Source organism: Mustela erminea, chromosome 2 (assembly GCF_009829155.1).
Source record: "Mustela erminea isolate mMusErm1 chromosome 2, mMusErm1.Pri, whole genome shotgun sequence".
NCBI classification, from domain to species: Eukaryota; Metazoa; Chordata; class Mammalia; order Carnivora; family Mustelidae; genus Mustela; species Mustela erminea.
This window is the reverse complement of record NC_045615.1, coordinates 42,845,432-42,866,601: the sequence shown is the minus strand read 5'-3', so window position 1 is coordinate 42,866,601 and position 21,170 is coordinate 42,845,432. Positions and strand designations below refer to the sequence as shown.

The 21,170-nt window shown below is 39.2% G+C and overlaps 1 protein-coding gene across 4 annotated transcripts in view; it reads left to right on the top strand.

The window, feature by feature from the left end:
- Nucleotides 1-2,495: 2,495 nt before the first annotated feature.
- The window catches only part of MND1 (meiotic nuclear divisions 1), a 73,458-nt gene continuing 54,783 nt past the window's right edge, over nucleotides 2,496-21,170 (top strand). The window contains exons 1-4 of one of the 4 annotated variants that reach the window (XM_032332761.1): nucleotides 2,496-2,793; nucleotides 10,268-10,333; nucleotides 14,425-14,482; nucleotides 18,688-18,836. In XM_032332761.1, the coding sequence (XP_032188652.1) occupies nucleotides 2,791-2,793; nucleotides 10,268-10,333; nucleotides 14,425-14,482; nucleotides 18,688-18,836 (276 nt within the window). In that variant the 5' untranslated portion in view covers nucleotides 2,496-2,790. Of the gene's footprint in view, nucleotides 2,794-3,373; nucleotides 3,421-10,267; nucleotides 10,334-14,424; nucleotides 14,483-18,687; nucleotides 18,837-21,170 lie in introns of those variants that run through there. The other 3 variants (XM_032332762.1, XM_032332759.1, XM_032332760.1) reach the window with 3 other exon arrangements.

Here is a 21,170-nt window from a genome sequence, read left to right as displayed (position 1 = left end):
GGTGTAAGGATATAAGGATGAACCAAATCCTATAACCTCTAAGAGCTTACAATTTGGTTAGTGAACCAGGCCAGGCAATTATAATACCGGAAGCTGCTTTTATATGTATTCACTGGCAAATATTTATAGGGTCTAGTTAACCACTGGGGAACAGTAGCGAACTAAAAACTCCCTGTTCTTATGGAGCTTTATTCTACTGGGGTGAGACTTAAATGAATATATAAGGCTTTTCCCTTTTTCCTGTGGCCTCTTGACCTACGGTGATGGTTTTCATTTGCTATCAAATGTCACACAGTCTTGGACATAGGGATACTTGCTAGGTAAGTAGAGATCCTCATGGGCACCTAGGGCCCCACTCAGACTCAACTCAGACCCTTCTGGGCTTGCACCCAGGTACCCTGCCAGGAGTGGAGGGTGGCAGGAGTCGCTGGGTGGAGCTAAGGAAGTGGGTAGCTAAGAACTCACCTCAGAGGAACATAGAGGAGGGGTGTTGGAAGTGGACCACGGATGAGCCAAGGCTTCCTGAAAGAGGGCAAGAGAGCATAAGTTGTCTAGGGAAGAACAGAGACCAGAAATGAGAGATGAGACAGGATTACAAAGAAAAGGAAGTTACCTACTCTGCCTGTTCTCCCAGATGGAAAGATTAAAAGAGCATCAGTAACTCTGATACAGAGCAAATTAAGGTAAGAAGCATTAAGTGTTATTAATATAGCACTATGGAAGTTCCAAGTTATCACATGATTGATGGGGACAATACTGATTTATGTTTGTTGTCCTCACATAATGATAAATGCAGTCCCTTTCATCCAGTTTGGATGATAAATTATATACTTATTCTATACCAGTGTTTCTCAACATTTTTTCCATTGTCATCCCTCTCAGGAGATATTTTTTTCTAATCCCTCCCACCCCTACTCTATAAAATTTGAATACCAGAAATATGTCATGTATCTGTTTAGGTACTATAGTCCTTTGGAGGGCCACAAACCATCTGACATTTTTTCATCCTCCAGGAACCAGTTTGGGTATTGTTTCTGTTGGGACGGCTGCTCTGTGCGAATGACACAATTGCATTGCCATTTCTAACTCAGGGGATGCCATGTGACTGAAAAAGGTGATCATGTTGACTATTTCTTGTTGAAGTTTCTCCTCTCTTGGTTTTTTCATTTTCTTACCGGTTTCCCTACCTTACAGATTTTCCTGTCTCTTTTTAAATGGCTTTACCTTCTTTTCCTGCTTCCTAACAAGTTTCCTCTCAAGGACGCACTTTCCAGAATTTCAAGGAAGAACTAAGAGAAGGTTCTTTAGTTCAGGGTGCATTTCCTCGATGGAGTCATTCTGAGGTTTGGTACTCCAAAAACAGTTCTAAAATGAATGTGGTGTGCTATGATAAAACTGCAGAGTGCTGTAGGGTACCACAGAAGGGACCCTATCTGCTGTGCCATGGGAGTGGGGAAACAGAAAGATTCCTGAAGGTTACGTCTAAAGCGGTGTAAGAGTAAGCCAAGTGAAGAAGGACCACATCTGATGGAGGAACAGGTATGGCAGTCTCAGAACCAAGACAAGCCTTCCCACAAACGTCGCCCTTATGATTTTTGTCAAATCTAGATACCACTAGGCAGTTAATATTTTTCTTAAATATCACTTTCATTTTTTCAGACAGGCGTGTTTCATCCATATCTGGAGGAATGTGTGAGAAATCTAGAGTACAATGTGTTGCTTATGTTTTTTCTAGTACATAGTAAAACATGTACTAAATGGCTACCCATTTACTATTTAAAATCACCTGATGTACTGTCGGTCGTATAGTACTGTAATGCAATCTATAACAAACTAAAGTAATAGAACTCTATGCAATCAATATATCCCTTCTTCGCTTCCTTTTCTTAAAGAAGCAATAGCAGATACAAATTCCCACTTTAGATGCCATTCTTTATGCTTTCAGTAAAGTTAGAATATTTTTAAATGGTCCCCAATAACGTAAAATAATTTTCAAAACAATTGACAAGTCTGAGTTAATTTTGTAGCGACTTTAGGCGAAGGGGCGAAGGGGCGCAAGCTTTAGACCCAATCCCCATCTATCCTCAGGTCATGAAGGAGCGAGTTTCCCACAGCTTTCATTTGAAATTCATTCTCTTGGTTATTTAAAAAACAACAGACTATACATAAACAAGCCAAATATACAAAGAGATTTTTTTTTTTAAGATTTTATTTATTTATTTGACAGAGAGAGAAGTAGGCAGAGCAGCAGGCAGAGGGAGAGGGAGAAACAGGCTTCCCGCTGAGCAGGAAGCCCCGTGCGGGGCTCGGGGCTCGATTCCAGGACCCTGGGATCATGACCTGAGCTGAAGGCAGCCGCTTCACCGACTGAGTCGCCCAGGAGCCCCAAACCACCTCTTCCCCCCCACACACACCCCTTTTTTAAAGCAAACTTGGGCCGGTTTCTGCAGCGCGAAGAAAACACGCACTGAAGTGTCGGCTCAAAGACTTTCTCAGAGAGAGAAAAGGAGTCACGCACGTTCTACACAGGGAGAAGAGGTGCGAACAGCGCGGGGACCAGTCGCGCCGAACCCCCAGTCCGCCCCTCTCCGGCCGGCCTCTCGGAACCGCCACCAGAGGTCCCCGGGGCCGCGGGTCGGAAGTCAGCTTCCCTCCTACTTCCCTCCCACCTCGTCCTCGTAGCGGCTCCGCCCCGCTGCGCCGTCGGCGCCAAAATCAAACCCGCCTGGGCCCGCCCCGCCCCTCGCCTCCGGCTCCGGCCCGGCCACCGGAAGACCCGCCGCCGGAGCCATGGTAAGAGCTGAGGCCGCGCTCCCGGGTGCCGCGCCTCCCCAGTCTCCGGGCCGCAAGGCCCCTACGCAGCTTGGGGCCTCGGCGGCCTTGGGGTGCTTGGCTCCTCTGTTGGGGCCGCCGGGCCGACATAGCTGGGGCCCGGGGTCCGCGACCCCTGGGCCTCTCCGCCCCTACCCCCCGTGCTGCCCTCGGAGCACACCCGAGAGGCGTTCGCGAACGTGCCCCGGTGTGCCTCGCAAACTTAGCGACCAGTCAGAGCACGAGTCGCTTCAGAACCCGAGCCTCGGGCTCCCGGAGTTTGGCCGCCCAAGCTGCAGCCTCCTAGGAAGAACCGGGAAGGGTGTGAGCGGGACGGACCGAAGCCTTGGATCTTAATGGCTTTTGTGTTTTGACAATTGAGGGTTGCCATGTATTGTAGTTCTTAGAGCACGTTTCTGAAGGGCTCACGATTTCAGCAGTAACCTAGCGAGTCTTTTATGCCAGTAAGATTTCTTTGAAGATCGCTGCTTTTTCCCTAAAGTTCAGGGGTCGATGCCCTTTTGTGCTTCGGATTGCTAGTTGTTTGGCCCCTTTATTAGAGAAGCACTGAATTCGCCTTCCTTGCATACCATGATAGGTTAAGTCCTGGTAAGATTCCAGATAGACCTTTTATCTTGGTGAATTTAATCCCTTACACCTCATCAAATCATTTTCATAAACCTTGAGTTTGGTGTCATTTTTTTTTTCTACTTCTGTTGGCAGAGAATCAACATCTAATTAAATGGATCTAAGATTTTAATATCTTAATTTAGTTAAGTGGTCGTTTTTTTGCTGGGCACGATCTAGGTTGTACGGTATTTATTTGAAGATACTCGCCCAGATGCAATTACAACTGATAACGGCTTCTTTGTGGTTAAACTAATAACGCAGCCACCTGGGCATAAAGTGGTCTCAGAAACTACAGGACCACAGTTAAATCTGTTGCCAGTGCTGTGTGATTGCATGTTTCTCATAGTTACTAATACAACGGACAGAACTATGCAGCACAAATGCATTAACTTTACCCTTTTATCTAATCTACCTTTACATTTGAATCACCTTCTAATACTAAATGGGTAATATGCTGTTAACTATATTTTCAGATGATTACCTCTGATAATGAAGAAACATGAAATAAATTAGAATAAAATTTTGAGATACATCCTATTTTTTATGTATGCTGAAGAATTAAGTTTAGTGTTACCTTGATCAGAGACAAGACAAACCTTTGTTCTCTTTCCTAATTGTGAGTCAATAGCGGTTTGTTTTGATTTGGTTAGTCTTCGTGAATAAACAGTTATTATAAATCCAGGCATATTTTTGGAATCAGAGAAATACAATGTACTCTCTCAGTTTTGCGGGCAACAGATATTTTCTATTTTAATTTCTCTAAATTTTATTGTAATTGGGAAATGGGGTTGATTTGAGGAATTCTGTAACTCCTAATTGGAGGTTTCTTAAATGTATGGTTTTTTAAGTGGTTTAAAATACAAGTTTCCTGGGTGAGTCAGTGGATTAAAGCTTCTGCCTTTGGCTCAGGTCATGATCCTGCGGTCCTGGGATCAAGCCCCACATTGGGCTCTTTGCTCCGCAGGGGGCCTGCTTCCTCCTCTCTCTCTGCCTGCCTCTCTGCCTTCTTATGATCTCTGTCAAATAAATAAATAATATCTTTAAAAAAAAAAATACAGGTTTCCCCCACTCTTTGAAACTAGCATTCCTATGAAGCCTTTCGTAATCTGAAATGGCATGAGGTGAGGAAGCAATTATTAATTTATATGGAAAAAATTTTTGAGCATTCCTAGACCCCAAAGAATAACTTCTTAGGCTTAAAAAAAATATTTTTTTTTTCCTCTCAGGCTTTTGGAATACCTTAGGACAGAACTTGCTAACAGGGGCACAAAATAAATTGAGATACAGCCCAGATTCTCACCAACAGAGTTCAAACCTGTGATGGCTTATGCTTGAGGTGCTGAATGTAGTTCCCAGGGAAGGAACATGGTAGGCCCTTCGCAAAACAAGCGCTCAACACTATTTTCCTATTTTTGCTTTTTGCCTTTTTTCATACTAGTGAAAATACTCTTACGATTTCTTTTGATTAGTGAAAACAGGTACTAATGTAGGTCTTCTGAAAGGTGGGGATAGCTGTATGTTGGTCAGTCCAAAGATTTGTTATCCTCAGGTCAGTTCTTGAGTCCCCTGACTTACTAATTTGAAAGCATCTCTAACTTACGTTGTCAGCACATTTTCTTTAATATTAAGTATTAAATGAGCCCCTGTTGATTTTTTGGAGAAATTTCTAAATATGAATTAGCATGGCATCCTTTTTACATGGATTGTAAAAATTTTAATTCTGGCCATGATGCTGTCCTACTGTGGTTAATTATAAAAACTATTTCCAGTCATGAAAGACACTAACAAATTAGCCTGAAAACAATGTAAATGAATGTTACAGCTCATCCATATTTCTTGAGTAACTATTGTAGCTACTGAACTGAGTGATAAGAGCTTTTGCAAAACTGTTTGCTTCCGGGACTCTACACTGTCTCCTAGTCTGTGTCTTGGTGGCAGATTCTTGTGGAGTCTGTGAGTCTCTCGGGGAGCAGTTTAACAATACCAAAATATCTGGAGCTTTTCCTGAAGCTTTGGATCTGTCTTCCACTGATGCAGCCACAGACTAAAGCCCTAAAGGGATCCTCACCCTGACTTGCCTCTAGATTCTGGGGTGAGAAGAGCAGTATTCTCAATCCCAGCGCCAGGTAAAGTACCTGGAGAGGCTCTTAAAAAATTGCAGGCCCAGGCCTGGTCTCAGAGATTCTCTTTCAATTCATATAGCATGTGCCTTGGCATCAGTACTTTTTAAAAGCCCCTGAGATGATTCTAATGGCAGTTTGAAACCCACTAGACTAGAGAAATGAGCCAAAAGAGCCTTCTTAACTGAGTGTGAATTTCATGCTTGGTTATTCTGATACTGCTGAGGCCAGTGCGAAGGGGTACTAATTAAAGCAGGATTGAATGCTGGCTTTTGACTCTTGATTTAGTGAATAGGTCTATATGATTTTTTAGAGATTGCTTACTTGGGATTTCTGTGAATTATCTCTCCAAGAAAGGCACCAAGTAGTTATCATAGAATTTTTTGTTATTAATTTACCCTGTATTGTATTTATGTGAGTGCCGTGGGTGTTATGGGGTTTGGGAGATTGAACAGTCTCAAACTTTATGGTTGGGGCTTTAGATACATGGCCTTGAAGTCAAGGGCTGGCCTTTGTGTCTGCTCTAATCTAGCACTAAACTCTAGGAAAGCATGGGTAGTGTGTGTTCTGAAGAAATTTACAGTCGGCGGAGTCGGTTGAGAAAGAGAAGTATACCAAGTGATTTGATGAAGGTGTGTTCTGGGAACACATGGAATGACACTCAGACTGTCCTATGAGCTCACGGAAGCTCTTTTACAGAATAGTTGAACTAAGCCTTGGGAGACTTTTTGGAATTTTAAAAAGGCAAAAGGAACGAGTGTTTTAGAACAGTTTTCTCTCTCTCTTTTTTTAAAGATTTTATTTATTTATTTGACAAATAGAGATCACAAGTAGGCAGAGAGGCAGGCAGAGAGAGAAAGGAAGAAGCAGGCTCTCTCCTGAGCAGAGAACCTGATGTGAGACGTTATCCCAGGACCTTGGGATCATGACATGAGACGAAGGCAGAGGCTTTAACTCACTGAGCCACCCAAGTGCCCCAGAACAGTTTTTTTAAAACACAAAGTTGGGAAAGAGCATGCTGGGAGTAGAGAATTACAAGTACAGATCTTCATCGGGATGCCTGGGTGGCTCAGTCCGTTAAGCTTCTGCCTTCGGCTCAGATCATGATCCTAGGGTCCTGGGATTGAGCCCCTCATCAGTCTCCTTGCTCAGTGAGGACCTGCTTCTTCCTCTGCCTGCCACTCCCTCTGCTTGTGGTCTCTCTCTCTTTGGCAAGTAAATACATAAAGTCTTTAAAAAAAAAAAAAAAGTACAGATCTTCCTCAGCCTACAATGGAATTATATGGTGATAAACCCATTGTAAGTAAAAAATATCATTAAATAAAAAATGCATTTAATACACCTAATGTATGGAACATCATAGCCTGCCTTAACCATGCTCAGAATACTTAGACATTAACCTTTATCTGGGCAAAAACATCTAAGACAAAGCCTGTTTTATAATAAAGTATTGAATATCTCATGTGACTTGTTGAAAACTATACTGAAAAGCAGAATGGTTGTGTGGGTATGGAATGGCTGTAAGTGTATGGGTTGTTTACATTATGGTCCTATGGCTGCCCAGCATCATGATAGCACCGTATCACCTATTGCTAGCTGGGAAAAAGGTTCGAATTCAAAATTCGAAGTATGGTTTCTACTGAATGTGTGTCGCTTTCACACCATCACAAAGTTGAAAAAGTCAGATGATGGCAAGTCAGGGACTGTCTAGTTTTTGTATTACAGCTCAAGTTGCTTAACTCTCCATGTTATGGTAAAATATGAGGTGGAGAGTGGTATTGGGTAGATTGGGGTCGTGGGAAAGGGCCTCGTGTATCACTGCAGAGTGATTGGCTACTTCCAGATGGTTCGGAGCCACTGAAGGCTTTTAAGCAAGGGAGAGGCTTGGTTAGATTTGGTTCTTGGCAGGGTGGAATTTGAACTTAGAGGGTGAGACAAAGTGTGGCCCGAGGGCTTACCTACCAGTATGTTGCTGGAGGCAGAACCTGTAATAAAGGCCTGAACTGAGGTCAGAGTTGTAGGGATGGAGCAGACAGGGTGGATTTGAGAAATATTTCACCACTAACATTGGCAGAACTTGGTGACTGGTCTAATATGGAGTAAGAGGGATGAAGGAACCTGGGATGAACGCCAGGCCTCTGGCTTGGCTAACAAGGTGATATCTAACTGAGTTCAGGATCTAGAACAGCAGGATTGGGGAGTAGATGTAGGAGAAGAAGAGTTCAGTTTAAACCTTCAGAGTTTGAAGTCTGTCCAGCGGGCAGGTAGACACTTGAGATTGAAGCTCAGGAGCATACTTCAGAGGCTGATGTAAAGATTTGAGGATTCAGCCTAAATGTTAGTTGAAACTGTAAAGGCAGAAGAGATTAAAGAAAAGGTGTGAGGAGATGTGGGGGATCAGTAGAGAACACTGGAGGGTTTTTTTTTTTACCCATACAACTCATCAAGGAATGCCAGATAATTTTATTGCTGTGAAAATGAATTAGTGGAGGTACCTGGGTGGCTCAGTGGGTTAGAGCCTCTGCCTTTGGCTCAGATCATGATCCCAGGGTTCTGAGATCGAGCCACAAATCGGGATTTCTGCTCCGCAGGGAGCCTGCTTCCCTTCCTCTCTTTCTCTCTGCCTGCCTCTCTGCCTACTTGTGATCTCTGTCTGTAAAGTAAATAAAATCTTAAAAAAAAAATCAGTTAGTGGTTTTGTAGGTTGTATAAGTAGAATAAAGACTCATGTACCCTGGTATGTATTCAGAATGGCAACTTCAAATCCCTTTCCCCATCTATTTTAGGCTTTTCATTTTCTGATGGAGTATTTGGTTGGACAGGCTCAGTCTTTTTTATGTCTGCTTTATTAGGTGGTGTAAAGTGTTTCTAAGTTCTTACTAAACAGTTTATGTTGCCTCCTAATCTTCTGTGATTTTTGAGAAAGATGCAGGTCACTTAAATATTAGTGTGGAATTCTCCACTAGAGATGAGATTTCTCTCTTTTGTTATTTTCTGTGAATCTTCACCTTGAGAGAATTTGGCTTTTATTTTTTTTAAGGTTTTATTTATTTACTTGACAGACAGAGATTACAAGTAGGCAGAGAGGCAGGCAGAGAGCGGAGGGGGCGGGCGGGAAGCAGGCTCCCTGCTGAGCAGAGAGCCGGATGTGGGGATCCCAGAGAGATCAGGCAGAGAGGCAGGCAGAGAGAGAGGAGGAAGGAGGCTTCCTGCCGGGCAGAGAGCCTAATGTGGAGCTCCATCCCAGGACCCTGGGATCATGTCCTGAGCCAAAGGCAGAGGCTTTAACCCACTGAGCCACCCAGGTGCCCCAGAATTTGGCTTTTTAAGAAAAAATTTGTATTTCACCTTTGTGTATATATCCTGAATACAATATATAGTAAAATTCATTATCAACGGATTTTAGTTATGTGTTAACTATCTTAATTTTAACTTGGCTAAACTGTAGATATAGAATAATAGTAAACTGCAGTAGGCTTCCATTTTCTACTTGGATGGGTTTTTCCATTCTCCATCCTACGCTCCACAATGCTACTAAAATGTCATCTTACTAAAATATAGTTGTAATCTTGTCACTCTCCTGCTTTTGAGGTTGCTCAATAGCTTCTCACCATCTAGAATAACATACATTCCCTTGGGCCGGACAGTCAGCATCCCATGATCTGGCCCCAGACAGCTTTTCTCCCCTTCCCTACCACTCCTTCTCTAGGCACCACACAGCAGTCATCCCTGAGTTCTTGTCTTTCTGGAACATTCCACGAACTTCCATAACATCGTGCCTATGTGTGTGGTCTGCCCAGGACACCTTCTCACCATTTCTCAACTTGCCAAAATCCTTTTCATCTCCAGCCTTTCTAGAGAGCCTTCAGCCTTCCCCAGGGTAGAATTCATTCTGTCCTTGTAGCAATTTGTGCAATGATCTTTCCATCATTTATTAGTTATGTCTTTTTTCTCCATGAGGTTGTAAGTCTTTTTTGAAGGTAAATATAGTGACATATCATTGGATCATTTGATAAATATTGAGTTTCTGTAAACTGCCAGACTGTATCTTAACCACAGTTCTTTTTGTTTATTTGTTTGTTTGTTTAAAGATTTTATTTATTTACTTGACAGAGAGAGACACAGTGAGAGAGGAAGAAGCAGGCTCCCCGCCAAGCAGGAAGCCCGATGCAGGGCTTGATCCCAGGACTCTGGGATCACAACCCGAACCAAAGACAGATGCTTAACAACTAAGCCACCCATGCTCTATTTCTTTTTTTTTTTAAGATTTTATTTATTTATTTGACAGAAAGAGATCACAAATAGGCAGAGAGGCAGGCAGAGAGAAAGGAGGAAGGAGGCCTCCTGCCGGGCAGAGAGCCTAATGTGGAGCTCCATCCCAGGACCCTGAGATCATGTCCTGAGCCGAAGAAAGAGGCTTTAACCCACGGAGCCACCCAGGCGCCCCCCAGGCTCTATTTCAACCACAGTTCTTCTTACTACACAGGCAGCACTAATCACAAGTCTTGGCATGTAGTAGTTATAATGAGTCTTTAGAGCAACTTGGTCTGAAATGTTATGGTCTTGTCTGCCAATAGGTTTGATAACTCTAATCAAACCTATTGGCAGACAAGACCATAACATTTCAGACCAAGTTGTTTTAAAATGCAGTCTTTTTTTTTTTTTTTTTTTAATGCAGTGTTTACTTTTTTACTTTTGTGCTTTAGTCGAAGAAAAAAGGACTAAGTGCAGAGGAGAAGAGAGCCCGCATGATGGAAATATTTTTTGAGACGGTGAGTTGTTTTCTATAAGATTTTTAGTATTTTATGTAATTTTCTCCTTAAGTGTATATCAGTGTTAAACTGTACCTTTTTCATTAAATATCAATGCTGATCAGTTTCCTGTGGAATGGATAAAATTCTGCAAACATTTTTTGTTTCTCTGAAGCTGTGGAGGAAGGAAGAACCCTACCCCAATGTTCCCTTCTGTCCAGAATGATCTTTCTGAAGCGTATATTTGATTGTGTCCCCTTTCTGCCTGGAAATGATAATAGTTGACATCTACTGATTGCTTCCTAGGTGCCAGTCATTGTTCTGACCACTTGGTGTATGTTATCTGATTCCTTCTTTCTTAACTCTATGATCCTCATTCTACAGATGAGGACCTCTGAGACACACCCAAGTGCATGGGATCTCAAAAATTAAAACGTTAGTACTAGGATTCAAATCCCGGGACGACCATCTGATTTTTAGAGGCAGTGCTAAATGCTGCCTCTTTACATTGATAAATCTGTCTGTAGTGTAATATATATATATCATTATACATAGGCTCCCTTAATTTATTCCAGATATTTGTGCCTGCCACTAAGAGGAAATAAGTTTGAAGTTTTAGGTCCTAAGTCGCAAAGTCAGGATTCAAACCCAGGCACCTGGCTCTAGAGGCTGTTTTCTTTACCATGTTGCTTTATGTTGCTTTTTTTTTTTTTTTTTTCTTTCTAACAGGTTCAAGTCTAAATCTTTGGCTTACAAAAAACACTAACTTCAACTTCCTGTGTCTTAGTGTAATACTTGACTATAACTTCAAAGTCTAGTCTGGCCCCAACCTATGGCTGCTTTCATTATATACAGGTGTAAAGATGTTGGGAAAAATGGCAAAGTAGAATATGAAATTAATAAGATAATTAGTGATAGTACTTGACATTTTCATTTTGATAATGCAGATTATCAGTAGAACAAGCAAAACATTCTGGGGAGTTTTGTTTTAAAAACCACCCTTTAAGTGTAATCTTACTAATGTTAACTGCCTAGAATGACTTACCAAAAGTCATTGGCAATTCAGAACAGAGTATCATATTAATAATGATGATTATTAATTAAATAATTGATTATTTAATTATTTTAATCATTAATTATTGATTAAATGATTAATTAAGAGGTGCCTGGTGGCTCAATCAGTTATATGTCTCTGACTCTTGATTTCGGCCCAGATCATGATCTCAGGGTCATGAGATCAAGCCCACCATTGCTCTGCACTCAGTTCCAAGTCTGCTTTAGAGCTCTCCCTCTCCCTTTGCCCCTCCCCCTGCTCACACACATTCTCTCTCTAAAATAAGTAAATGGAATCTTTAAAAAAAAGAATAATGATTAGAAAGATAAATTGATGAAGTTTACATGTGATGATTATGACTATTCTATTGAGTCTGAATATTTTTCCTATGATCTCAGCAAGAAGAGTAGACTTAATTCTTGTTAGGCAGTGGAAAGCTGGGAAGAGTGGTGGGGGGAATGATTTTGTCCTTTATGATGTTGTTAAAATTTTCTCAAGTATCAAAATTGGCTGTTTCAGATTGAAAATTTTCAACCCTGATATCAATTAATAACATGATACTGATGAGTATTAACAGCTTCCAGAAGTTCAGTAGTCACTGAGTTTTTATGTAAAGCTAAAAATTGATACTGGTTTCAGTTCATTTATTCTTATATATTCATTCGTGTGTGTGTGTTTGTGTTTGAAGTTGCTAATGTAATAGAAAAACTGAAGAATGGCATGAGAACAATATAACTAAATGAGAAAGCACTTGCACCTGAAATCTATTTTACTGAATAGCTTTGTGAGCTTAACCAAGAACTTGACCTATGTCTCAGCTTCCTTGTTTATTAAAGAGGATGGTAATAATTGTACCCAGCTCACAGTTTTGGTGTGAGGGTTAAATAAGATAACCCATGTAAATCATCACAATGTCCAGGTCTTAAGTACTTAATTAAACATTATCTAGCTCTAAAACTATGTGCCTTCCATGGTATCTTACACATGCTTTTATTTATTTACATATATAAGTTTTATAAATTATAAAAATGTGTATGTATGTATGTGTGAATACACACACACAAACACACACACACATATATATATATAAAGAGCTAGAGCCCTTTCTGTTCATCTCTCCTTTATTACCTCTGTTTAATACTGTGGAGAACTAATATTTTCTTAAGACCATTTTCTCTGTTCACTTAAGGGACCACATTTTAGTTCTGAGGTTAGTACTCTGTAAGCCCACTTATTTACATGCTAACCCCACAGGGGCAGCCAGTATGTTCAGAGCTCTTCCTTGAGGACCACATATAGGCAGATATCTCAGTGAGTTCATGTTCTTTTTTCAGGAAATCTAAATGTTTGCAGATAGATTTGATTGATTTTTAAAAATGCATTAGAGGCCAGAATGCAGTAATTTATTGCATGTTTTCTGAGATCCTGAAGTATTTTCTTTAAATGGTTTACTTATAGATGTGCAAAAATTGTTTTCACACTGTAAGAGCAATGACAAAGTTTTTCTTAGTTTACTAAATCTTAAGTGTAGTGAGATGAAGTTACTTCTTCCCATATTTTATTATGAAAGACAAAAGAATTTTACAGTTAATTCCTGGATGCCCAACACCTAGATTCTACCATTAACATTTTACTCTGCTGACTTTACCACATATATATTCATCTGTCCTCTCCTTTATTCATTGGTATGTTCATTTTTGAGGGGGAGGAGAGGGAATACACTTTAAAAGAATTCCTTATACATGCTGGGTACCTGTCTTTTGTCAGGTATGTTTCATGAATACTGCCTTCTGGTCAGTATTTGTCCTCAGTTTCTTAACATGCCCTTGCATGAGTGGAACTTTAAATTTTTATGAAGTCTATTTTCTATCCTATTGAAGTTACCTTTTCAAGTTTATTTTAAAAGAAATAGATCCTACATTTCCATTTAAAGCAATCACAATAACTCTGTTATAATTACTGAATACTTGAGTCTTTTCAAATATTTCACTTTTGTTATTTAAGCTCTTTTCACCACTTCAATCAAGTCTTAGTACAAGAATAAAGGAGTGTTCAGGATGCCTGGGTGGCTCGTTCACTTAAGTATCTGCCTTCAGCTCAGGTCATGATCCTGGAGTCCTGGGCTCTAGCCCCAATTGGGCTCCCTGTTCAGAGGGGAGTCTACTTCTCCCTATAGGAAGAGTGCTACTCTGCCTGTTTGTGGGTACTCTCTCTCTCTCTGACAAATAAATAAAATCTTAAAAAAAAAAAAAAAAGAATAAAGGCGTGTTCTACATAGATTTTTTCCAACTACAAGTAAGATTAAATAGTCTACGTGTTTATCTTCCTATAATTTTTTTTTAAGATTTTGTTTATTTATTTGACAGAGATAGCGCATAAAAGCAGGAAGAGCAGCAGGCAGATAGAGAGAGATGCATGCGTCCCGCTGAGCAAACAGCCCAATGTGGGGCTCCATCCCAGGACCCTGGGATCATGACCTGAAGCCACTGAGCCACCCAGACGCTTCTCTTCCCATAATATTTTGCTTTGCATGTGGTGCACGTGCCACCTGTATAGGTGAATCATTGATAGGCACCCATGAATTGTATAATTTCCCTGTTGTTTAGGCATAGCTCTTCCATGAAACCTTAAATGGAAACAAATCTTGACAGTTGTCTGTTTTGTTTTTATTTAGAACTGTTAGGTCTGTGGCATATGATATATGCTAAGCAAATCACTGTGTCTTAAAGTGTCAGAGAAGATGATTATCTCATGTTAAAGAATTTATTATAAAGTAATTTTTATATTTCATTAGGAAGATGTTCTTAACATTCTGCTCTCCAGTGACTTTAAAGAATTGTATGTTCTTGCAAAATCTGTCCCTTTAAGTTCTGTTGGAGCTATCAAATAGGATAATTGCAGTTTCTTCTAACCCTAAAATGCTTGATTTCTGTTACACTGTTCATTACCAGACATAGCTTTTATAGTACAATGTTTTATTAATATATGATGGTAAATATAAATATATGGTAGAAGATAAATACATGTTTTTCATCTCTTTTTTAACTTTTTTAAACAGAAAGATGTATTTCAATTAAAAGACATGGAGAAGATTGCTCCCAAAGAGAAAGGCATTAGTGAGTATCAAAGACATGCTGAGACATTTTGGGAAATATTGGTCATCTCTTCTGCAATGGTCTTTCCTTTATGAAAACATAAATTTCTAGGGATGAAGACTGTAAAAACACTTCCATGATGTCCTTGGGCCATGGCCATGATTCTCATGTATGAAGTGTCTGCTTTAGAAAATTTTAAATGGAGTATGCATGCATACTTATGCATACACACATGCACACACACATGCATACACAAATGCACACATTTATTTATATGCAGAATTTACTTCAAAAGAAGTAAAAACCTATTCGTGTATGTTCTGGTATTTCTTAAATGTGGCTTCATATTTTTACATGGTGTATTAGTTTTCTGTTGGTGTTTAACAAATTATCCCAGCTTGGTGGCTTAACACAATAGAATGTATTCTCTCATAATTCTGGAGGCCAGAAGTCTAAAATCAAGGTGTTGGTAGAGTTGGTTCCTTCTGGAGATTCTGAAGGAGAATCTATTTCATGCTTTTCTCCTAGCTTCTGGTGGCTGTCAGTAGTGCTTGGCATAATAGACACATCATTCTAATCTCTGCCTCTGTTTTCACATAAACTTCCCCCTTTATTTTCTCCCTTTCTGTCTCTTATAAGGACATATGTCATTGGATTTGGGACCTACCCTAAATCTAGGATGATTTTATCCTATGATCCTTAATTGTACCCTTGCTCCAAGTAAGGTCACATTCACAGGTTTTGGGAGTTATCTTTTGAAGGGTCACTGTTAAACTCACTATGTATGATATATTTATTTTTTAAACCTTGTTTTCCTTGTATAAACTATACATGTTTATTTGAACAAATTTGAAAATTATAAAGTATATAATCAAAGTAAAATTTGTCATAAGCCCTCTTTTCTGGGATCACCTCTATTAACATTTTGGTGTATTTTGATTTCTTATTCTTAGATTCTCTCTGTCTGTGTATGTATTTATCTGTCTTTTTTTTTCCCAGAGAGAATCATGCTGCAAATACAGCTTTGTGTTTATGTATTTTTTCACTTAACATTATATCATCTACATTTCCATATGTCATTTGCTTTTTTAAAAAAGATTTACAGCATGTGCATCTCTAATATTTCATTCTGTGACCACCTACTGTACCATAATTTGTTTAGCCTGTTACTATAATTGAACACCTAGATGGTTCCCAAATTTTGCTGCTAAAATTAATGTGTAACATGCTATCTATAATTTTTTTTTCTTAAAGAGCAGTTTTAGGTTCACAGCAAAATTGAGAGGGAGGTATAGAGAGGTCCCATATGCTTCCTGCTCCCCCTCCTCACATGCATAGCTTCTCCTGTTGTCAGCATCACTCATCAGTGTTACACTGCAGTTGACACATTATAATCACCCAAAGTCTATGGTTTACATTGGAATTCACTTTTGCTGTCATACATTCTGTGGTTCTGGATAAGTGTTTAATGACACAGATCAATCATTATGGTATCATGCGGTGTATTTTCACTGCCCTAAAAACCCTCTTTGCTCCATCTATTCATCCCTTTCCCTCCTCACCCCTAAATTTTTTTCCACATCTCCTATTACTTCATTAGGAAGTGTTCCTAGAAATAGAATAGAAAATAGAAACTTGGGTCACCTGGGTGGCTCAGTCATTAAGCATCTGACTCGGGATCCCAGCTCAGGTCTTGATCTCAGGGTCATGAGTTCACGTCTCACACTTGGGAAAAAAAAAAGAAAGAAAGAAAGAAAGAAAGTAGGGCCTTGTGTAGTTTTAGGCATTTAATACATACTCTCAAAGTGCCTTTAGGGAAGGTTATACCAAATTATATTGACGTTCATTTCTCAGAACTGTGTTTTCATTTTTAGAATTCTTTTTTTTTTAATTTTTTATTTTTTATAAACATATAATATATTTTTATCCCCAGGGGTACAGGTTTGTGAATCGCCAGGTTTACACACTTCACAGCACTCACTGAAGCACATACCCTCCCCAATGTCCATAGCCCCACCCTCCTCTCCCACCCCCCTCCCCCCAGCAACCCTCAGTTGTTTTGTGAGATTAAGAGTCACTTATGGTTTGTCTCCCTCCCAATCCCATCTTGTTTCATTTATTCTTCTCCTACCCCCTTAAGCCCCCATGTTGCATCACCACTTCCTCATATCAGGGAGGTCATATGGTAGTTGACTTTCTCCCATTGACTGATTTCGCTAAGCATGATACACTCTAGTTCCATCCACATTGTCGCAAATGGCAAGATTTCATTTCTTTTGATGGCTGCATAGTATTCCATTGTGTATATATACCACATCTTCTTTATCCATTCATCTGTTGATGGACATCTAGGTTCTTTCCATAGTTTGGCTATTCTAGACATTGCTGCTGTAAACATTCAGGTGCACATGCCCCTTTGGATCACTATGTTTGTATCCTTAGGGTAAATACCCAGTAGTGCAATTGCTAGGTCATAGGGCAGTTCTATTTTCAACATTTTGAGGAACCTCCATGCTGTTTTCCAGAGTGGTTGCACCAGCTTGCATTCCCACCAACAGTGTAGGAGGGTTTCCCTTTCTCCGCATCCTCGCCAGCATCTGTCATTTCCTGACTTGTTGATTTTAGCCATTCTGACTGGTGTGAGGTGATACCTCATTGTCATTTTTAGAATTCTTGACATTTCATTTCACTTTGTACTTCTTTGCAAGTGAGGTTGGATGGTTTGCACACTTGGTATCGATTTTTTTTTAATTTATTAGATCTTTAGTTTTCTGATAGATTTTATTATATTTGGGGGATTTGCTGTAGGAAAAATTGAAGCAGGCATTAAAATATGGATAATTTTGGGACACCTGGGTAGCTCAGTTAGTTAAGCGTCTACCTTCGACTCAGGTCATAATGCTGGGGTCCTGGGATCGAGTCCCACATCAGACTCCTTGCTTAGTGGGGAGCGTGCTTTCCTTCTGCCTGCTGCTCCCTCTGCCTGCTGCTCCCCCTGCTTGTGCTTTCTCTCTTCTCTCTGACAAATAAATAAAATAATAAAATATGAACAATTTCTTGGTACAGTTTTACTTAATACAAAGTAAGAATAGAAAAAAAAAGAAAGTAAGAATAGTTTGTGAATTTCAAACATTTATGAAATGACTTCACATTTTTCTGTTATTTTTAAAAGCTTTCTGATTTTTTAAAAGATGTTATTTATTTATTTGGCAGAGAGAGAGAGACAGTGAGAGGGGGAACACAAGCAGGGGGAGTGGGAGAGAAAGAAGCAGGCTTCCCACTGAGCAGAGAGCCTGATGCAGGTCTCGATCCCAGGACCCTGGGATCATGACCTGAGCTGAAGACAGATGCTTAATAACTGAGCCACCAGGTGCCCCTCTTTCTGATTTTTTATCTTACTCCTACCCATAACATTCAGTTCACAAATTTGTGTTTTTTTTCTTTTTCAGTTTTTTTTTTTTTTTTTAGCAAAAAAAGGCAATACATGTTAATTTGGAAAAAATTAAGAAAAATGAACCCAAAAAAAAGGAAATAAAAACTGTCTCTTACCCACAGTTTAAAGATAACCACCGTCTAATTAATGCCTGGTGTCTTTTAATTTTATATTTTTTTATAATTCTACAAAGTACCCTTTAATGCATATATATATATATATCCATGCCATTAAATACTTTGTAACATAAATTTAATGATTACGTATAGTATCCTGTCACAATAAAATACTTTGAAAAGTCCAGTTATTGGACTGGCTTCCGGATTTTTTTCTGTGGAAAACAGTGCTTTGACAAGCATCTCTCTGCATGTCCATCATTATTTTCTTTGGCTGAATTTTTAACAGTGGAATTTCTAAATAAAAGGTATGCATATTGCCAGATTTTCTTCCCATATTGAGAGTACCCATTACCCTAAATGTTTTACTATATTGTTTAGATATATTTAATTTAATAGTCAAGAAATCATATCTCACTGCTTTACTTTGCATTTCTTTAATTATTAATGGAGTTGAATATTTTTGTTTATTGACTGCATATTTTGTAGATGTCCACTGATACACTTTTGTTTTTCTGTTGATGTGTTTTGCCTTTTTTGTTGTTATTTTTAAAAGCTCCTTATTGATTTATTAATCCTTGATCTGTAATATTTGTTGCAAGTGTTATCTTCAGTTTTAGCCTTTAATTATATTTATGATGTGTCAATATAGCATCTTTAAAAATGAACTCTTTTAGCTGCTATGTCAGTGAAAGAAGTCCTTCAGAGTTTGGTTGATGATGGTATGGTCGACTGTGAGAGGATTGGAACGTCTAATTATTATTGGGCTTTTCCAAGTAAAGCTCTTCATGTGAGGAAACGCAAGTTGGAGGTTCTGGAATCTCAGGTAAGCCACCACAGTTAAAAATTACAGATCTGCTTTTTAGAAAAAGATTTTGTTTCATTATCTTCTTTTCATTTAGTGGTTTCCATTAAATTTTTAACATGCATTTTTTTAAATTTATTTTTTAATTTATTTTCTGCATAACAGTATTCATTATTTTTTCACCACACGCAGTGCTCCATGCAATCCGTGCCCTCTATAATACCCACCACCTGGTACCCCAATCTCCCACCCCCCCGCCACTTCAAACCCCTTTTTCAGAGTCCATAGTCTCTCATGGTTCACCTCCCCTTCCAATTTCCCCCAACTCCCTTCTCCTCTCTAACTCCTGTTTGAGTCCAAATCTAAGGATAATCAAGATCTCTTTCTCTTAAACAGTACAGGCTGCTTAGAATGTTTTAACTTTCATTCTTCCATATGCCATGATATTATTTTATACTATTTTAGTTTCTTTCAGGGTTACAAATTGGATGGGAATCTACAGAGAGTTCCCAAATACAGTTGATTCTTTAACAACATGGGTTTGAACTGTATGAGTCCACTTCCACATGGATTTTTTTTGATTTTTTTTGATATTGTAAATCTATCTTCTTTCATATGATTGTCTTAACATTTTCTTTTTCCTAGCTTCCTTTATTGTAAGAATACAGCATATAATACACATAGCATACAAAATATGTGTTAAACAACTATTTATATTATTGGTAGGGCTTCTGGCCTACAGTGGGCTATTAGTAGTTAAGTTTGGGGGGAGTCAAAAGTTATATGTGGATTTTTGACTTCACGAGGGTCACTCCTCACCTCTGTATTGTTCCGTGGTCAACTGTTTAGTTCTCCACTAACCAAACATGGAGCATTCCTATGAAACCTTTTGTAAGTTAAAATGGCATAGAGATAAAGCAATTACCATTAATCTATATGGAAAAAATTTGAGTGTCCATGACCCCAAAAGTAGACTCTCTTAGGTTTTTGTGATACCTGTAAGACACCATCTTGCTAATAGAGGCATAAAATAAATCAAGATAAAGCACAGATGCTCATAGATACATCTCAAAGCTGTGGAGGATGACACTGAAATGCTGAGTATCATTCCCAGGAAAGGAACTTGGTGGGGCTACGCTCAGTGATCTGAGTACTTGCTACCTCTATACTGGTTTGCTACAAAATGAACACTGAGACATTATTTTTGCTTTTATCTTTTTTCTGTAAAAGCAAAAATACTCTTCAGATTTCTCTGAATTAGCAAAATAGCTACGAATATAGGTCTTTCATAAAAGTAAAATGGCATAACATGAACTTTTGAAAAGTGATTTACATTTTGCATTTAGTGTGGTACATTTGTTACAGTTGATGAACCAACACTGGTCCTTGTCATTAAATAAAGTGTCATACTTTGTTTATGATAGTTTACATTAGGATTCACATTCTGTATGTTATATGAATTTTTTTTTTAAAGATTTTATTTATTTATTTGACAGAGAGATCACAAGTAGGCAGAGAGGCAGGCAGAGAGAGAGAGGAGGAAGCAGGCTCCCCGCTGAGCAGAGAGCCCGACGCGGGACTCGATCCCAGGACCTTGAGATCATGACCTGAGCCGAAGGCAGCGGCTCAACACACTGAGCCACCCAGGCGCCCCTGTTATATGAATTTTGACAAATGCATAAATGTCATGTATCCGCACTTACAGGATCATACAGAGTAGTTTCACTGCCCTAAAAATCTCCTGTGCTCCAGTATTCATCCATCCTTCCCTCTCCCCTAATCCCTAGCAACCACTGGCATTTTTTACTATTCTGTAGTTTTGCCTTTTCTGGAATGTCCTATTGTTGGAATCATGCAGTTGGTAGCCTTTTCAGATTGGCTTCTTTCACTTAGTAATATACATTTAAGTTTCCTCCATGTCTTTTGGTGGCTTGGTAGCTCATTTCTTTTTATTGCTGAACAATATTCCATTGCATAGATGTGCTGCAGTTTGTTTATGAATAAACAGAACTTATTTTGTTGCTTCCAAGCAACATGTATTTTGTATTCTTGGTTGCTTCCAAGAACATGTATTCTGTCTGCATTATGAGATTCCTCTACATTTGAATTTTATTTTTTTATTCTTTTATGCAACTGAAGGGGTGAATTATCATGTGGCTTTTACAGTGTATGCAAAAACTGGAACTTTGGGAAATGGGCTTTGGACTTGTTTTGAGATGAAATAGGAAGAATTCTGATTCTCTAGAAGATAACAGGAATAGGAAAAGTTAATCAAGAAGAGTAAAGGAGATGAATTTTTTTCTGTCTGGAAAGAATATGGGATTACATTTCTTCACAGGAAAATTCTGAAACACC